At 38.0% G+C, this 17,595-nt stretch overlaps 2 protein-coding genes and 1 non-coding gene across 6 annotated transcripts; 1 reads left to right on the top strand and 2 right to left on the bottom strand.

The window, feature by feature from the left end:
• Positions 1-3,049: 3,049 nt before the first annotated feature.
• On the bottom strand, positions 3,050-3,121 carry TRNAH-GUG (transfer RNA histidin (anticodon GUG)). Its single transcript has one exon. It is a non-coding gene; the product is annotated as a tRNA-His (tRNA).
• Positions 3,122-3,134: 13 nt separating this feature from the next.
• On the bottom strand, positions 3,135-7,040 carry LOC137940487 (ferredoxin--nitrite reductase, chloroplastic). Of its 2 annotated transcripts, XR_011110327.1 has the most exons (7): positions 6,829-7,040; positions 6,589-6,748; positions 5,650-6,004; positions 5,283-5,571; positions 4,454-5,200; positions 3,526-3,597; positions 3,135-3,430 (listed from the first exon to the last, which is right to left on the bottom strand). XR_011110327.1 is itself a non-coding variant. In XM_068785581.1 (5 exons), exons 1-5 carry the CDS (start codon positions 7,021-7,023, stop codon positions 4,460-4,462), a joined length of 1,740 nt encoding a protein of 579 aa, XP_068641682.1. In that variant the 5' UTR covers positions 7,024-7,040; the 3' UTR covers positions 3,976-4,459. The 2 variants fall into 2 exon arrangements, 1 of the variants encoding a protein (XP_068641682.1); XM_068785581.1 differs by lacking the exons at positions 3,135-3,430; positions 3,526-3,597 and having other exon boundaries at positions 3,976-5,200.
• Positions 7,041-7,772: 732 nt separating this feature from the next.
• On the top strand, positions 7,773-17,373 carry LOC137941195 (nuclear intron maturase 2, mitochondrial). Of its 3 annotated transcripts, XM_068786502.1 has the most exons (4): positions 7,773-10,499; positions 10,792-10,898; positions 14,312-14,431; positions 16,738-17,373. In XM_068786502.1, the coding sequence occupies exon 1, from the start codon at positions 8,187-8,189 to the stop codon at positions 10,380-10,382; it is 2,196 nt and encodes a 731-aa protein (XP_068642603.1). In that variant the 5' UTR covers positions 7,773-8,186; the 3' UTR covers positions 10,383-10,499; positions 10,792-10,898; positions 14,312-14,431; positions 16,738-17,373. The 3 variants fall into 3 exon arrangements, with proteins under 3 accessions (XP_068642603.1, XP_068642602.1, XP_068642607.1); XM_068786501.1 differs by lacking the exon at positions 14,312-14,431; XM_068786506.1 differs by lacking the exons at positions 10,792-10,898; positions 14,312-14,431.
• The last annotated feature ends 222 nt before the right edge of the window (positions 17,374-17,595 follow it).

The raw sequence follows: 17,595 nt of genomic DNA, 5'->3' as shown, positions 1-17,595 counted from the left end.
TTCTTCATTACTTAAGAGATATCTAGAATGCGAGAAAGTGCCATGGTTATCAAGCTTAGATATTGAAAAAACCTTTGACAATATCAAATGGGATTTTCTTGAAAAATACTCTTCATAGTCTGGGTTTAGTTGACAAATGGGTTAAAATTATGCACTCTCTCTCTCTCTCTCTTAATCTCCAATTTTTTTTAATCATGCCTTAAATCTCAAATCTTTTAAGTGATAGTAAATGGGAATCCGTCTCTGATAGAGATAATAAGGATCAAAATACAAGTATTAAATAGACCCAAACTCAAACTCTAAAGAGTTGTAATCTTTACCTTCACTATTGTAATTCTATAAATATTTGTCCTCTCATCAATGAAAATCGGCAAATATTATTCTCAATTCCTAAAATTATGTTTTCTCTCCCTCCCTCTCTTTCTTTGTTAATCTCCAATCTTTTTTAATCAAGCTTTAAACCTCAAATCTTTTAAGTGATAGTAAATGGGAATCCGTCTCTGATGGAGATAATAAGGATCAAAATACAAGTATTAAATAGACCCAAACTCAAACTCTAAAGAGTTGTAATCTTTACTTTCACTATTGTAATTCTATAAATATTTGTCCTCTCATCAATGAAAATCGGCAAATATTATTCTCAATTCCTAAAATTATGTTCTCTCCTTCCCTCTCTTTCTTTGTTAATCTCCAATCTTTTTTAATCAAGCTTTAAACCTCAAATCTTTTAAGTGATAGTAAATGGGAATCCGTCTCTGATGGAGATAATAAGGATCAAAATACAAGTATTAAATAGACCCAAACTCAAACTCTAAAGAGTTGTAATCTTTACCTTCACTATTGTAATTCTATAAATATTTGTCCTCTCATCAATGAAAATCGGCAAATATTATTCTCAATTCCTAAAATTATGTTTTCTCTCCTTCCCTCTCTTTCTTTGTTAATCTCCAATCTTTTTTAATCAATCTTTAAACCTCAAATCTTTTAAGTGATAGTAAATGGGAATCCATTTTTGATAGAGATAATAAGGATTGAAATACAAGTACTAAATAGATTCAAACTCAAACTTTGAAGAATTGTAATTCTTGTCCCCTCATCAATGAAAATCGACAAATATTATTCTCAATTCCTAAATTCTATAGTCCCAACCTTTCTCCCATTTATCGTCCTTAGATAAGGACACCTCCTATCCCCTAAGTTAGTTGTAATTTCTATTAAAGTCTTAGAGATTGCAATCGATTTAGAAACTCAATATGGGAACTTAAACCCCATAAGGGTATCTAGATGAGGTCTCTCCTCTTATTTGCTGATGATAATTTCAATTTATTTAAAGAAAATAAGAGGTCGGCAAGGTATCTCAATAACCATAATAGAAAACTTTTTAGAGTAATAAGCAGGGCAAAAAAAAAAAAAAAAAACTTTGTGCAGGTTTCAGCTATTACTGCTAGGGCTTGTTAAGATTTAGGTTATTTAATTCAATCTCTTGTTAGAGAGGAAGGGATGAAAGATGAATTTAGGCACCATCTTAAATTTTTGGCTCCATATCGAGGAACTCGATATCATTTGCAAGAATTTGGAGATAATATTCCTAAGAATGAAAAAGAATTATTCAATCGAAGACACTCGTCTTTGCGGAATACTATTGAGAGAACTTTTGGTACTTTAAAAGCTCGATTTCAAATGTTGAAAGGCACTCCATTTTCTTTTAAGGTGCAGACAAAAATTGTCATTGCTTGTTGCATATTGCACAATTATATACGTACAGAGGATTACAATGATATATTTGATTTGGAAGATGATGATTCGGATGATGAGTTTGGTGGAGGAGGTGATGGGGTTCAATTACGTGCAACGGACGATACAGACAACGATGATAACGATGGTCTTGTGGAAGAGGATACCCAAGTAATAAGCTTTCGGAGGCAGCGTAGAATCCACAAGAGCCGCACAATTTCGAGATAACATAGCGACTTGCATGTGGAATGATAACTGATGATTGTATCTTTTATTGTATTTGAACATGTGTTGTTCTTATGTACTAAACTTGTAATTTGATGATTTTAATGCTAATCACGAACTGGTTATTACAATAAAACTCTATTACATTAGTAATAAAGTTGTATATTTATTTATATATTATATTTATTAAATTTTATTACTATATTAAACTAGATATTTAAGTCTGATAAATAAAATATAGTTACAATATGTATTTGATCAATTGATTAATTTTAATTTTTTGGAAATATATTATCAATTAATACTACGCATATTACGTTTTTAATAAAATAATTCTTTATTTACTCATTATATTTATTTTTTATTTATTGTATTATATTAGTGATTTAATAGTGGTAATATTACGTACAAATATATAGTGTATTAAAGTTATGATTAGATCAAATTTTCCTCTTAAAACATTCATTTTTAGGCTATATTATATCATATTATTAATACATTAATAACTAAACATATTACTTTCGTTTTTGTTATTTATAACGTTATTTATTTATTACTTATAATTAATCATGTGCGTATTTCATTGCCTCACGTAATTACTATATTAATGCACAATAACATATCTAATTCAATTAATAAATATATTAATATATTTTAATTATACATTAAATAAGTTACTCGTGTAGTAATAATGATGATTTTACCTAATTTAGGGTTCGAGGATTATGTTGTAATTATAAGTGTACTGTATAGGTTTAGGGATTCTCTTATTTTTTATGTTTTTCTAATTAGTGGGCACTATTTACTGGAAACTGTTTTCCTGTACATGAAGATGATCTTCATCTTCATGTACATAACTAACATGATCTTCATGTTTAGACATAACCCCCCCCCCCCCCCCCCCCCCAAAAGATTATCTTTATGTACATAACTAACATGATCTTCATGTTGGACATAACCCCACCCCCCCCCCCCCCCAATAGAACACTGCTTGTGATCCCTCATACCTAAGATGGTGTGGCAAAATTATATTTTTCAAGCAAGTGCTCTTCATGTCCATTGATTTAAGATTAGGTAAAATAAGAAAAAATGTGGCTGCTGGGATTCGAGCCCAGGTCTCCACGGCCACAACGTGGAATTCTAACCACTAAACTACAGCCACTGACGTTGGACATTCAACTTTTGCAGAAAAATTGATAACAAGCATTCTTGTATTGAAAGTCAATCATAGCTAGTCGCCTTCACATTTGTCATAATCCGTGCTTCCAATCGATTTCACTGATGCCACAAAACCTTACTCATCTTCCTACTTGCAGATTTCTGCAAAAACAGGCAACCTGTTTTTCCTTCTTGGTCCATATTCTTTGAATATCAAAGCCAATATAGCACCATCTTCAGACAAGGCCACCCACTCTGGATCCAACACAAGTCTCAAGCTGTAATCCCCATTGAAGCAACTCTCCAGCTCCAGCTGAAAAATTCAGAAAATTTGAGCATTGAACAGTAGAAACGAAAAAGAAGACTAAAAAATGCAGGGATAAATATGTATTGGTAGAAAGATAGAACCTGCTTTTCTGCAACTTCCCCGTTTTCATTAGAGAATATTCCGTCCTTTTTCTCCTTCCAGAGTTGCCTCACCTTTGCAGAACGGTGACGAGACATGGTGAGAAGAGAGCCGAACGATGGACAAACGTTGAACAGAGCAAATGAAAGAAATGGTTCCATTCGTTAATCTATATAAGGAAAAATTGGGAGCAGATAAAGCAAGCCTAAGCTGAGGAGTTCCATGTTAAGGATTTTCTTTCTTCGTATTTTGGTCAGAAAAGATATATTTGTATTAGTGCAAGAATGTCAAAGTTTTGAAAACAAAAATCTGTTTTCTGACTCCTTAAAAGGGAATAGAGTAAAAGAATAAAAGATTTTGAGTTCGTAATTGAAAGAGGATCTTCTAAGATTTCATTACAAAATAAGCTATCAAAACATGGGACAAACTAATTTCCTGCACTCCCTTAAAAATGGAATTATTAGTCAGACAGTAGCTGGAATTCTTATTCAGTTTAAGCCATTCCTTTTCTTCCCCAATCCGTTTATTCTCTTTCTTGATCACTCTGATCGACTTGAAAGAGCTACTTCTTCCTTCCCGGACAGAATGCAGCGTGAAGCATTACAAACTGAATTCTTAACACTTCAACTGTATTCACTCATTCTGATTTCTATTACTGAAAAAGTGAGAAGAGTGAATGACTTCATGCAAAGGGGGCATCTTTTTATGAGTCTTGAATAGATTGCTACAAGAAAATATTATTACTTAAGTTTGAAGTGCTCCCTTCTCATGAACTGGTCAACAAGGAGATAATTTAATCAGATTACAGAACTATGTCATATAACAATCTTCATCTGAAAAAATAAACAATACTTGCCCCCGCACATAGACCTCACTTCGGGGGGTACAAAAGAAATTGTAAAAATGAAAGAGAAAGAATAAGAACAGAACCTTTCATCAATCTTCCTCTTCTTCCCTCTCTTTAGGCACTGCTCCAAACTCTTCTACCAAAATCTTCACCACCAATGGGACCAAGTCCTTACAAGGAACAGCTTTCTTATACACTTTCCCCAAGTGTGAATCGCTCCCGATTCTCCCTCCCAGGAATACATCCGCTCCTTCCACTATCTTCCCCGTTTCATCCCTGGTCATGCAACCCATGAACCCAATATCAGCCACCTGAACCTGGCCACAGGTGTTTGGGCACCCCGTCCAGTGCATTCTCACAGGCTTGTCAACGGTAACCAGCTTCAGCACCTCCTCTGTTACCTTGAGTGCCCGCGCCTTCGTTTCGATGATTGCTTGTCCGCAAAACTGGTTCCCAGTACAAGCGACCAAGCCTTTCATCAAGATAGGTGGCTCCGGACTGAATCTCCCTTTCAGCAGAGGCTCGTTCAGGAGAGCTTCAATGGAAGAGTCTTTCACATTTGGGATGATGATATTCTGCTCCACCGTGAGACGCAGCTCGCCGGAGCCATATTCGTCCGCGAGACGGGCCAGGTCCATCATCTCGTGTGGATGGACACGGCCGACAGGTATATGGAGGCCCACGAATTTCAACCCAGGCTGTTTCTGAGAGTGGACCCCAAAATAGTCTCGTCTCTCCGAATCCTTCAGGATCAGATCCTCCGGCGATGATCTTTCTAATTCTTTGCTCGGCATTCTTTTCGTAACCTCTGATCTGAACCCTTCGATCCCCTAAAAACAAAAACATTAAGCTAAAAATGAAGAATGGAGGGTGAAGATTGAAGAGACGGTGGGGATAAAAGTGGGGTCTCACAAGTTCGTCGATCAGCCACATCATTCGCGTCTTTTGTCGGTTGCCTCGGGTTCCGAGGTCCCGATAAGCCTCGAGGATCGCCTTGCAAAGGGGGAGAACATCGTCCCCTGGGACCCACGCATCAAGAGGAATCGCCTCCTCACATCTCTTCGGGCTGAAAAAGCCTCCCACTAGTATGTTGAATCCGAACCGTCCGTCTTTCGTGGCAGGTACGCATGCTAGATCGTTGATATGAGGGTGCTCGTATAGTTCGTGTGACCCCACCACGCATACGTTCCATTTCCTGGGCCTGAGATTTAATAGTCGAGGGGTTAATAATCGATCTCAATTTAAAATGACTTCAGGATCAACAAAGCGAGTAACTTACAGATTGGTGAAGCTGGGATTGCCGCGGCCGTTGTTGGTGATGAACTGGGAGAGGAGATTAGTATAAGGGCGAGTGTCGACGATCTCGTGAGGGTCGATGCCGGCGAGGGGATTCCCGACGGGGTTCCGTACGTTGTCCATGCCGCTCTGGAGGCTGGTAAGTCCAACTCCGGCAAGGCCGTCTAGAATCTCTGGCACGTCCGGCAGCTGAACCCCACGAATCTGCCAGTTCTGCCTCGTCGTCACGTCGGCGCAGCCTTGGTCGCCGTACTTGGTTATCACTTCACCCAAGTAGCGTGTCTGCTCGCTCGTCGTGACCCCGTTCGGTAGTTTCAGTCTCATCATAAATCGCCCATCTATGTAATATTCGAATCAAAATAAAGATCAACTCGCGACTAATTAGTCTTTTTTAACGCGGTTCTATGATTTGTCAATTATTATGGTATTCTTATTCCTGACTGATCAACAGCGACGAAGAAAGAAGACAGTTTTTTTCGGTTTTTCACCCATTTCCGCCGGAGCTGGTCCAATAATTTCCGACCCGAAAAAAGATAAGAAACATAGGAGTCCACATAAGGCATCTCCAGACGGGAGAGGCCGAGTCCACTCTGGAGCCCACATGAAGACAATACAACCTTGGAAGATTACCTTATCGTGATCGTCTTGATGTGCGAACTCAAAGGCTCCAGTGGATTATTAAGTCGGAAATGGTTATCCGAGGTGAATATTTGTTGAAAACAACTAATTGGTGCTCCGCTTCATTAAAGAAGCAGATTTTTTTCTCTTTTTTTACCGGAATACATAATCCCACGAGAATCTAATCATGTGATCAATGAAATCAATCGGAGTAACACTCGCAGGTTCATCCAAAGGGAAGAGGAAGGAGAAATTTTCTGAAAATGAAAGGACTTCTCAAGCGAGAAGAGAAAAAGGAGCTTACAGTGGTGTTTCCTCCGGTGAAACAATCCGAGCCACTTCAATCTAACGTCGATATCGTCTCTGGAGAGTTTGGAACTCTCGATCTCTTCCAGCGGCGTATTTGCCAGCTCCTCGATACCTCTCTCTATGATCAGCTTCATCGGCTCCTTCTCCAACTTCCCCTGAAAGACGATCCATTTCAGTGCCCCTTTCCACAGACAAACAAGAAAAGAGATACCCACGTCGATGGCAAATTTCTTACCTTCTCCTGGGGATTGATTCCTTGCCTGAATTTCTCTTTAAGCACCCAATAGCCATCCCGCTCCTCGACTCTAGGCTCGAGCCTAGACGTGTCGGACTCGGCGGCCGGAACCGCCGTCTGGCTGGGAGCCGCCCGGGGGCGGCGGCTCAGACGGATCGCGGGCACGGAGGGAGTGTGGAATCGTAGTGAAGACATTTGAGAAACGTAACCTGGTATCGGTCTTCATCGCAAAAGGCCTTGACCCTTTAGTAGCGACTGGAAGGGAGGCTAGCGCTCGCAGAGAAGGCCGAGGAGCCGCCTCTTCGAGGCAGGAAGAGGCACAATTGTTTTTAAATTACGTAACTGTCCTCCGTTGTATGTTTAAATGACTAAAATACCATTCTCTCCTTTTCCTCTGGGGAAGTATTAGATGAGGGTTAGTTCCGGTATTCGAGTAACTTGTCTTCTAGCGGAAATTTTGGTTTTTACCGCCCGCTGTTTGTGAATCCAGGACAGAAACGGGGAAGAAGCGAAAATTGGGCCCTTCGCCAGAGCCAGAAGCCACGGGAGACCAAGAGTGCCCGAGGCTGGGACGCGCCACCACTTGGGATCATGGCAACTTGAAAGCGCTCAGCAGCCACGGAAGGCTGTCCCCGCAGCTACGAACAAATGGAAACAAAGCGGCAGATATTTATGACGGCTTAGCTGATCCAGTCCGACCATGACAGCTGTTGATTATGAATGACCAAATGGCCGAGATGGAAATATGAAAGTTCAAAGCTAAAAGGCACCGCAGAGAGGCCTGAATAGGGGAGGCCCAAAGCAACCTTGTTTTTGGGCTCTATAATCGTATGAGGATGGTCCAAGCTCTAGATAACCGTTTGGCCCACTTCGACTGACTTAGGGCAAAAACTGATCGGATTCAGACGTTTACCGCCAAGACACAGTCAAGTCGGGGTGACGAGAAGACAGCAGAAGTTGATTTTCTATCTCTCGGTTAAGCGGGAATAAGTTATTTGGAGAGAGGGACTGCCCACGGCGCCTCCCTTTGTTGCGCCAAATCACGGGCCGGAGTTCTCTTCTGGTGCGCTTTCTTGTTCATCCGAATTTCGATTTGTTTTGCAACCTGAAACTCTGTCACGGAGTGTCAGGTAGAGGTTCGGGGTTTCTTCGTTCTAGTTCTCGAGTTTCTGTTATTTATTTCTTCTTGTTTGGAAAATAAAGAGTTTAGCACATTGCAAAGCTTCTGGTTGGAGTGTGAGAAAGGTGCGCTTTTTACTATAGTTAAGAGATTCTTCTGATGAAAGAGCTCTAGTTTTCTGATAGCGGAGCTAGTTCTCTTCTTCTGGACTTGCGGTTGTCGAACACTGTCTCTCCAGATGCCCCATCACCTTCCCGTTGTGGGTCGGAGAATTTTCTGTGAGCTATTTCCTTCTAGATATGTTTCGCATTCAACCGTTTTCTCAGGTTACCCCTGTCCCAGGCGAAAGGGATATGCTTTTATCCGATTCATGTCCATGTCACCAATGCTTCGTAGAACTCCAGACGTTGATGATCCGTCCTCCCTTATTAAAGAGGATGGAATTGCCATCTGTTCATCAATATGGGTCGATAGCTTCAAACATCCTGATGTTACTGTCACAAACCTCTCGTCTTATCTCCGACGCTTTGAACTGTGGGTCATTGCTTACCAAAAAGTTTGCATCGATGAGACGGGGTCTTACATGCCCCGGAGCTCTATCCAAAAATCTGCCCTTGAAGACTTATTAGCTCTTCGAAATGCCATTCTGGATTCTAGATTCAAATGGGGTGCCCGTTTGGAGTTCATTATAAAGTCTCCCAAAGACAAAACGGATTATGAGTCTCTTTCGAAAAGGAAAATCCGTACTATTTTGACTACCACACAGCCAACCCCCTTCCAAGATCGAATTGTCCAGGAAGTTCTTCTTATGATCCTTGAGCCTATTTATGAGGCTAGATTTTCTCAGAAATCTTATGCCTTTCGCCCTGGGAGGAATGCCCATACTGTTATACGAGTAATTAGGAGGAACTTTGCGGGGTATCTCTGGTATATAAAGGGTGATGTAAGTACGCTTTTGGATGGTGTGAAGGTTGGTATGGTGATTAATGGCTTACTTAGAGATGTTCGTGATAAAAAAGTGGTTGACTTAATCAAATCCGCCCTTATAACACCAGTTATTACAACTAAAGTTGTTGAAGAGAAGAAGAAGAAGAAGAGGAAGTATCAAAAGAAGAGGATATTAGCCGAAGATGAGCCAAAACCTGACCCTTATTGGCTTAATACATTTTTTGGATTTGCCCCAGAGGAGGCTGGAAAGGTTCCTTCGTGGGGGCATTGTGGAGTTCTTAGTCCCCTTCTTGCAAATATTTGTCTTGACGAATTGGATAAGTGGATGGAAGGGAAGATCAAGGAATTCTATCGCCCTTCCAAGTCAGATGTCATCTGGAACAGTCCAGATGGAGAGGAGGAAAAGGGTAATACCTCATGGCCAGAGTTTGTTCCTACAAGTGGACCTGATAAGACCAGAAAAGTGGATTATATTCGTTATGGGGGTCACATTTTGATTGGTGTTCGTGGACCAAGGGCTGATGCAGCGACTTTAAGGAAACAATTGATTGAATTCTGTGAGCAGAAATATCTTATTAAGCTTGACAATGAGAGTCTTCCAATAGAACATATAACGAAAGGCATAATGTTTTTGGACCATGTATTGTGCCGTAGGGTTGTTTACCCAACTCTTCGTTACACAGCAACGGGTGGAAAGATTATCAGTGAGAAAGGTGTTGGAACCCTGTTATCTGTTACTGCTAGCTTGAAACAATGTATTAAGCAGTTTAGGAAATTGGGGTTTCTTAAAGGTGATAGGGATCCAGACCCACAACCTTGTTTCCGGATGTTCCATGCAACACAAGCCCACACTAATGCACAAATGAACAAATTATTGGCAACTATGGTGGAATGGTATCGCTATGCTGATAACCGTAAGAAGGTAGTGAATTTCTGTTCTTATATCATAAGGGGGTCTTTGGCTAAGCTCTATGCAGCTAAGTACAAGCTCCGGTCACGTGCTAAGGTTTACAAGATTGCATCACGGACTCTCAGCCGTCCACTAAAAGAGAAGAAAGGGCAGTCTCCAGAGTATCATAATTTATTGAGAATGGGTCTTGTTGATTCAATTGATGGGCTTCTATATACAAGGATGGCTCAGGTACCTGAGACAGATTACACTCCTTTCCAGAGTGGTTGGAAGCCTGATCATGAGAATCTTCTTCTGGAATATATATTGCTTGAGGATCCAAAAACTTTGGAGGAGCGGAAACAGAGTTTCAGAGAGGAGGGTCTTATCTCACCTCAGGATTACATGTCACTGCTTGTTTGGAACTACAAAAGGAATGCTGTGGTTGCTGATCAGACACAATCGGCTGAGGACAATAAATGTAACCTGGAGAGTGTAAAGGAAGATTTGTCAGGTCTGAGCCAAGAGGACTTCAACAAAAGGGTAGGCAATGAAGAAGCCAATGCACTTCTTGCTATGAGAGCTGCACGGATGTGAGGGGATTAATAATTATGGATGCCGGATGCCTGGATGCCAATAAGATCGGAAAGTGCAGGGATAATGGGATAAAAGAGCAGGAATCTTTTTAGATCAGTCAATAACTGGAGATTTAGGGTAAGCATGTAAATGTTCATTTTTGTACATTCCAAGGTGAATTTTATTTTTGAATTATGCAATTGATGATTACAAACATTTGTATTTGGAAGAGAAACTTTTGCTGAGGATACTTTAAACAAAAAAAATATAAAGAATTGTACTGAGGGCTCCCTAGTAATGTAAATATATAAGATTTATTGAATGTTTACATTGAACTACTAAAATTTCATATGCCTATCACTCTTTCAGTCTGCCACTAAGCCATTAGTATTTCAAAATTCAGCTTAACTTTTTTCTAAATATTTTGTAGGCATGGAGACTTGAAGAGTGTACAAGTGGAAAATTGAGAAGAAATAGAGAGAAAGGAGAACACCAAAGAGAGAAGAAGAATGCGTAGCCTCCAACACTCATTGAGAGGTTTGGAAGTCAACCCATCTTATTAACCCTCACTTCAGTTATAATTGTCAAACGTATATAAATGTCCCTCCATACCAAACCATAACTCCCTAATTACAAGTCATAATTAACTAAATATTGAACCATAGAACACATACACTAAGACAAACTTACTCCTAACATAGAGGGACAATCTAACAAATGTGAAATAACCAAACTACCATTTTTCCATATAATTCAACACCTCCTTAAGTTGGTGCGTATATATCTATAAACCCCAACTTGTTTAAAAAAATCCTCCACTATTTTGTTTTCAAGGTCTCAGTAAACACATCACCAAAATAATTTGTAGATTTAACATATTCAGTTACTACTGCACCATTCATAACAACATTACGAATGAAATGTCAATCTTCCTTAACATGTTTAGTTCGTTCATGAAAGACTAGATTATTAGCATTGAAATGCTCACTTGATTGTCACAATGCATCACCATTGCACACTTAGTTGGGAAGCTTAACTCTTGTAAAACTAATTGAACCCACAGGAGTTCACTAATAGCGTGAGGCATTGCCTAGTATTCTATTTCTACACTAGATTGGGTCACAACATTTTGTTTCTTTTCTTCTAGTTATTCATATTTAGTCCAACAAATACATAATATTGAGCAGTAGACTTTCTATCCAACTTGGACATTGCATAGCCAACATCTGAGTGTCCCTCAATATGCAAATGACCATGTGGCTTATATAATAACCTTTTACCTGGTACTCTCTTTAGATATCTCAATATTCTATACGCAGCCTTGAGATGAATCTTTCTTGGATGCTCCAAAAACTGATTGGTGTATTGTTAGAAAATACATCTAGGAGTATTTTGGTCATTTTACCACTTCAGTGGTTAATTTTCTTTATGTAATTTTGTTTTGCGTATTAAATTATATCAGTAGTTTAATTTTCATGTACGGAGATTAAAGTTTATTAAGTGTATTGGGGCATTTTTGTAATTTGTAACTCAAAACACCTATTTAAGAAGTCTGGGAATTCATGCACAAATTCCAACGAAGCCTTTTAGGCTCTTCAGAAATTTCTTCTTCTCCTTTCTCCTCTTCCTTCACCTTCATATTTAGTCCAACAAATACATAATATTGAGCAGTAGACTTTCTATCCAACTTGGACATTGCATAGCCAACATCTGAGTGTCCCTCAATATGCAAATGACCATGTGGCTTATATAATAACCTTTTACCTGGTACTCTCTTTAGATATCTCAATATTCTATACGCAGCCTTGAGATGAATCTTTCTTGGATGCTCCAAAAACTGATTGGTGTATTGTTAGAAAATACATCTAGGAGTATTTTGGTCATTTTACCACTTCAGTGGTTAATTTTCTTTATGTAATTTTGTTTTGCGTATTAAATTATATCAGTAGTTTAATTTTCATGTACGGAGATTAAAGTTTATTAAGTGTATTGGGGCATTTTTGTAATTTGTAACTCAAAACACCTATTTAAGAAGTCTGGGAATTCATGCACAAATTCCAACAAAGCCTTTTAGGCTCTTCAGAAATTTCTTCTTCTCCTTTCTCCTCTTCCTTCACCTAAATCTGGATTTTTATATGGTATCAAAGTAGTAGATTGTTGTTGGGAGCATTCTACTATAGATTCTTGCCATTTTTTAAGAGGACGACCTGCTAGAAGGAGAAAAACTACAAGGTTTTGATGCTGGTTCATCAAAATTAAGTTTTTTGCTTCTTTTCTCTGTTATAACCTTAGGGTTACTGGTCTTTATGAATTATTGAAATATTTTCTACACTTTGATTGCTCTAATAGGTTTTTTTTTTAGATCTGCATCACCCAACCCAGTTTTGGATGCTTGCATCATCACCAATTGATGATGTCAGCCCTAATTGCTACCACTTTTCATTGATATTGGTTAAAATAGCTGTAAATTGCCAGTTATTAGATTGTTGAAGTGTGCATATCCTGTTTTGTGTCCTAACCTTAATTTGTGAGTGGGGCCCACCTTGGTGATAAATCTGGAAATTGTCAGGAAGCTTAAATTGGTTATTTTGTGATCAAATGCCAGTATTATGGTTGAGACGAGAAATTTATATCCCATCTAGAGTAAATTTTGGGTTTGATGAAAAAGATACCATCATGATTACTTTGAAAAAATTGACAGGGCCTAATTATCTTAATTGGGCTAAATCTGTCAAAATGTATCTTAAGGGTAGAAAGAAGTTGAAATTTATCCGAGATGATCCTCCAGTGCCTCCGAATGATGATTGGGAGGCAGAAGACATTCAGGTTATGACCTGGATTGTCAATAGTATTGATTTTACTCTTATAAAGCAGGTGATGAACTATGAGACAACAAAGACTATGTGGCTATTTCTATAATCTTTATATGCATAAGAGAGTAATCTCTCTCGAGTTATGAGTTGTATACAAATTTTTTTGGGTTGAAAAGAGGAAATCGAGCTGTTACAGAATATTATAGTGTGTTCCTTGGATATGGTTGGAGATCAATGTATGTTATCCGTTTACTATGAATGAAAATAAGTTGAGAAAACAACAAAATTAGTTGTTTGTTGCAAAAAAATTGGATGGTTTAGGTGCTGAATTTGATGTTATTAAAGCCCATGTGTTAGCTCCAGTTGAAATCCCTACTATCTCTACCACTTTTAATTGGATTATGAGGGCTGAGAAGACTTTTGTACCTAGAATAGGTAAAGAAAGTAAGATAATGGAAGCCATTATTCTTAATGTTTCCAGCACTACATCAGCCCCTACAAATTCCTCTAGAAGTAGATGTAGAAGCCACGTTAGATAGGGCCTAAGCAAAGGTAGAGGACATGGTGACGGTAAGTCAGAAAGGAAATGTGTTCATTATGGTAGAAATAATCATTATTTTGACAGATATTGCGTTAAGTTTGGGAAGCTTACATGGGCTAATTATACAATTGATAGTGGAATTGGGAGTTTAGATTCTTCTATATCGGTTACACCGGGTGCTCCAAATGAGATGCAACAATTGATACAGTAGCAGTAGTAGATTGCTCGATGCATGGCCTAGATCTCTGTTGCTTCGATCATGTTTCTATTCCATTTTCTAGTTCTACCAATGTTGACTCAGGTATGGTAGTTTATTATGGTCACTCGTCACCATCCTAGGTTTTTGACTCAGGAGCCTGTAGACATATGTCAGGTATTTTTTGATTTAAAAGAGTCTGTGTGTCAAACATGTTAATCTTGCAGATGGTTCTACCACTCTTGTTCAAGGAGTAGGCAATGTTACTCTTGCTTCCTTTTTGTCTCCTCAGTTAGCGCTTTTTGTTCACAAGTTTCCTCTAAATTTGTTGTCGGTTAATCAGCTAGCCAAGTCAATGAGTTGTTCCCTCACATTTTATCTTACTCATTGTGTTTTTCAGGATCTCACGATGAGTAAGGCGATTGGTTCCACTCGTGAGAGAGATGGGCTATACTACCTGGAGAACCATCTGTTTGTGATATGTGACTTTTCACTTATAAATAAAACACATTGGGGTCAAGTGAGCACACTACCTTTTCTCATGGTAGTTTCTCTTCTCCTTCTTTCTACTCTCTTCTCTCTTTTCTTCTCGTTGAATTTCTGGAAAAGAGAAATACTTTATTAACTTGTTGTAATTTGAGTATAATAAGCTTTTATTTATAATAGAGGAAACAAATAGAATCCAATTACAATTAAACTATCCTTGTCCTAGTTACACCCAAAATTAATAGAAGACTAACATAACTAAGACTCTTTTGTGAGACCTCCTGTGAGATTCCTGTAAGACTCCACCATATTAATTCTGGCTCTGTGAGACTTCTTACTGTGAAAGTCATGTAAGACTCTTCCATACCTGTTCTTCAACACTCCCCCTCAAGCTGGAGTTTATAACTTTAGCTTGTAATGAAAAAGATTTTTGGTCTTCAATCTTCTTTGGCTAAAACTTTTTTCATAGATGTAAAATTTTCATCTTTTGTGCTCTCCATTTATTGAATATTTTGATCACATAACAAGTATCACAACATGTGGAACAAAATACATTTTTCTTGTGTTTCTTTTTTTACTATTCTCATAGAGACCCTGCTTGGACAAAACATAATATGGGAGAAGAAAATCACTCTTAGTTGTACGACAAAGCTCCATACAATAGTCAAAATGGTTATAGTCTGATAAACACTCAACTCTATTTTAAAGACGAAAAAATGGTTCAACTTTAGGTACAACAAAGAGACTACTCACTTTTTAAGGGTAGCTAAAACACAAATCACTTCTTGGGTGAAGAATAAAAAACTTGACTCAAGCTGGGTGTTGGGCATACTCCTATACTTTTTAGGTAGTGGGTCTTGGCATTGCTCTGAAGTGATGAAAACACAAGATGATAAATTGAAAAAATAATAGAGGAAAACAACTTTAACCGAAAGGAAGTGATTATGCAAAACTCATTCCAAATGAATCTAGAATGTGACTTAAAAAAAAACTAGGGGGGGCTATAACAGTAGAACTTAATAAATTTGACCAAGTATAACCTTTTTTGGGGGGTGATCACAGTTTTTTGGAGTTGATAATGTGAAAGATACACAACTGAGTAACAAAAACATAAAATATGATAACAACATCGAAGCAAGATATTGCATACCTTGAACGAGTACATCATGGAGTGATTAAATTTGACCAAAATTCTCTGATCAGAAGAGAAATTTAGCTAAAAAACTAGGATTCTATAAATTCAATTCACGTCAATGCATGGAAAGACAATAGGAGAGAAACTAGGAAAAAGAGAGATTTTCGGAAAAAAACTGATTTGCGGTACTTCTGATATCGATATATCCCAAAATATAATTCAAAATCACAAATGGTTTGTTGCTAAAGAAAGTAGACTCAAATATCTTTAAATTGCTACCTAATTTGACGTATAAAACTTCGTTTTTGAATCTGTTATGATCTCTTGATTTGCTTCCTTATATAGCTTAGAATACTAACTTAAACTACTAGGAACGATAAACCAGAAAAGGATCAAATTATCTCTGTGGATTGACCGAGTCAACTCACAGAACTCGCTTTGATACCATGTTGAATTTCTAGAAAAGAGAAATACTTCACTAACTTATTGTAATTTGAGTACAATAAGCATCTATTTGTAATAGAAGAAACATGTGGAATCCAATCACAACTAAACTGCCCTTGTCCTAGTTACACCTAAAATTAAATAATAAAGGATTAGTCTTAGAATAATGAAACAACTAAACATAAAATAAGATTTAACATAACTAAAACACTTTTAATTGAAACTCTTCTATGAAACCTTCTCTTGTGATACTCTTGTAAGACCCCACCATATTAATTCTGGCTCTATAAGACTTCTTATCGTAAGATTCGCGTAAGATTCTTCTATACTAGCTCTTCCAAACTTCCACTTCTCCTATCTTCAATTTATGATTATGATATTTTACTTTCTTCTTCTTTTGTATAGTTTCAATTGTTTTTGGAAGAAATTCTCTATCTTCATACTGTTTAGTTTTTCTTCAATTGAACCATGTGCAACATAAATTAGACACTTTTTAATACTTTGTAAGAGATACTCATGCACCAATTGTACTATGTTCTGTAAGTGGAATCCTCTTCATCTCATGTCTTCCTTGCAGCTTATTGACCATTTTTACAACCAAACTGTCTAGGAGTTCAGCTTGGTGTCCTCTATGTTGATATTAATCATGGCATATGGGATTGTGAAAAAAAATAAAACGCAGCAGATGTAATTTTTTATGGTTTTAAATTTATTTATTTCTGACAACTCCAGACTGAAATAAAGGTTACATTGTCTTACAGAAATGGGGAGGCTGCTGAAACTTAGGGGATCTTTACATTGTTCATGAGCATCTCAGCCAGTGATACTGTTTAATAGGCCAGTACAGTTAGGAAAGGAGCCAGAAAGTGGTCGTTATATTTATTTGACTCTGTTATTCAAAAATAGAAAAATTGCTGCGCAGATGGAACAGCTCTTCCGTCATTGAAGTGCTTGTCATTCTTTGTAACAAACAATTTCCAATCTGTGTCATTGCTTGATGCAAGTTGCCACGAAGAAAGAAGACACCTCAAAGTAGCCTGAGCTTCTCTACACTTACTGCTGCTCCCGCTAGTACTGCTCTGCTTGCTTCCCAGGAGGGAGAAGAGGTATAGTTCTGTCTCTCTGCTGATTACTAGTTATCAGGTGGTAAATGATTCAATGGCATTTTGTAATGTTAATTTATTGATTACTAGCCTCTGCCCCAAAAACGATGTTTGAAGTATAGTGTGCTCAAACTATTGAAGGACGTTTTTGCTTGTTAGAGAGCACAAGAAGAGGGGGATGGATATAAGTTTTCCTTTGATCAAAATTTCCGGGCATTTGTGTTGAATTTTCTGGAAAAGAAAATATCCGTATGATAAGTTATTAGGATTTAAGATAAACAGAAGAAACCAGGGGAAATGGGTCTACTGAACTTCTGGCTTGGCTTCGAGCAGGGGAGAAATTTGTCCATCGTCAGCATTCTTCTGACTTTTCCACATGTTTCCCTTTTTTAATTTTGATAACTGGAAGTGAGCACTCGATTTTATGACACCTAGAAGCACGGGAATGACTGCTGTAACGTCTGTCTACAGTTTTTTGCCATTCTGGTTGATTTGCGTAACATCTTTTTTACTTAA

Source organism: Aristolochia californica, unplaced genomic scaffold, assembly GCF_029961685.1.
Source record: "Aristolochia californica isolate CCGP_79_NKW_82.1479 unplaced genomic scaffold, dmAriCali1.0.hap1 SCAF_9, whole genome shotgun sequence".
Lineage (NCBI taxonomy): Eukaryota > Viridiplantae > Streptophyta > Magnoliopsida > Piperales > Aristolochiaceae > Aristolochia > Aristolochia californica.
Note: the sequence above shows the minus strand (reverse complement) of the source record. Positions and strands in the feature narration are given on the sequence as shown.

Bases quoted from the DNA above. Each gene is read 5' to 3' on its own strand.
- LOC137941195 (XM_068786506.1), top strand. From the start codon at position 8,187: ATGCCCCATCACCTTCCCGTTGTGGGTCGGAGAATTTTCTGTGAGCTA.
- LOC137940487 (XM_068785581.1), bottom strand. From the start codon at position 7,023: ATGTCTTCACTACGATTCCACACTCCCTCCGTGCCCGCGATCCGTCTG. The intron at 6,749-6,828 runs GTAAGAAATTTG...ATCGTCTTTCAG, and splicing joins GAATCAATCCCCAGGAGAAG to GGGAAGTTGGAGAAGGAGCC. The intron at 5,201-5,282 runs GTGAGACCCCAC...TTTTGTTTTTAG, and splicing joins TGTGGCTGATCGACGAACTT to GGGATCGAAGGGTTCAGATC.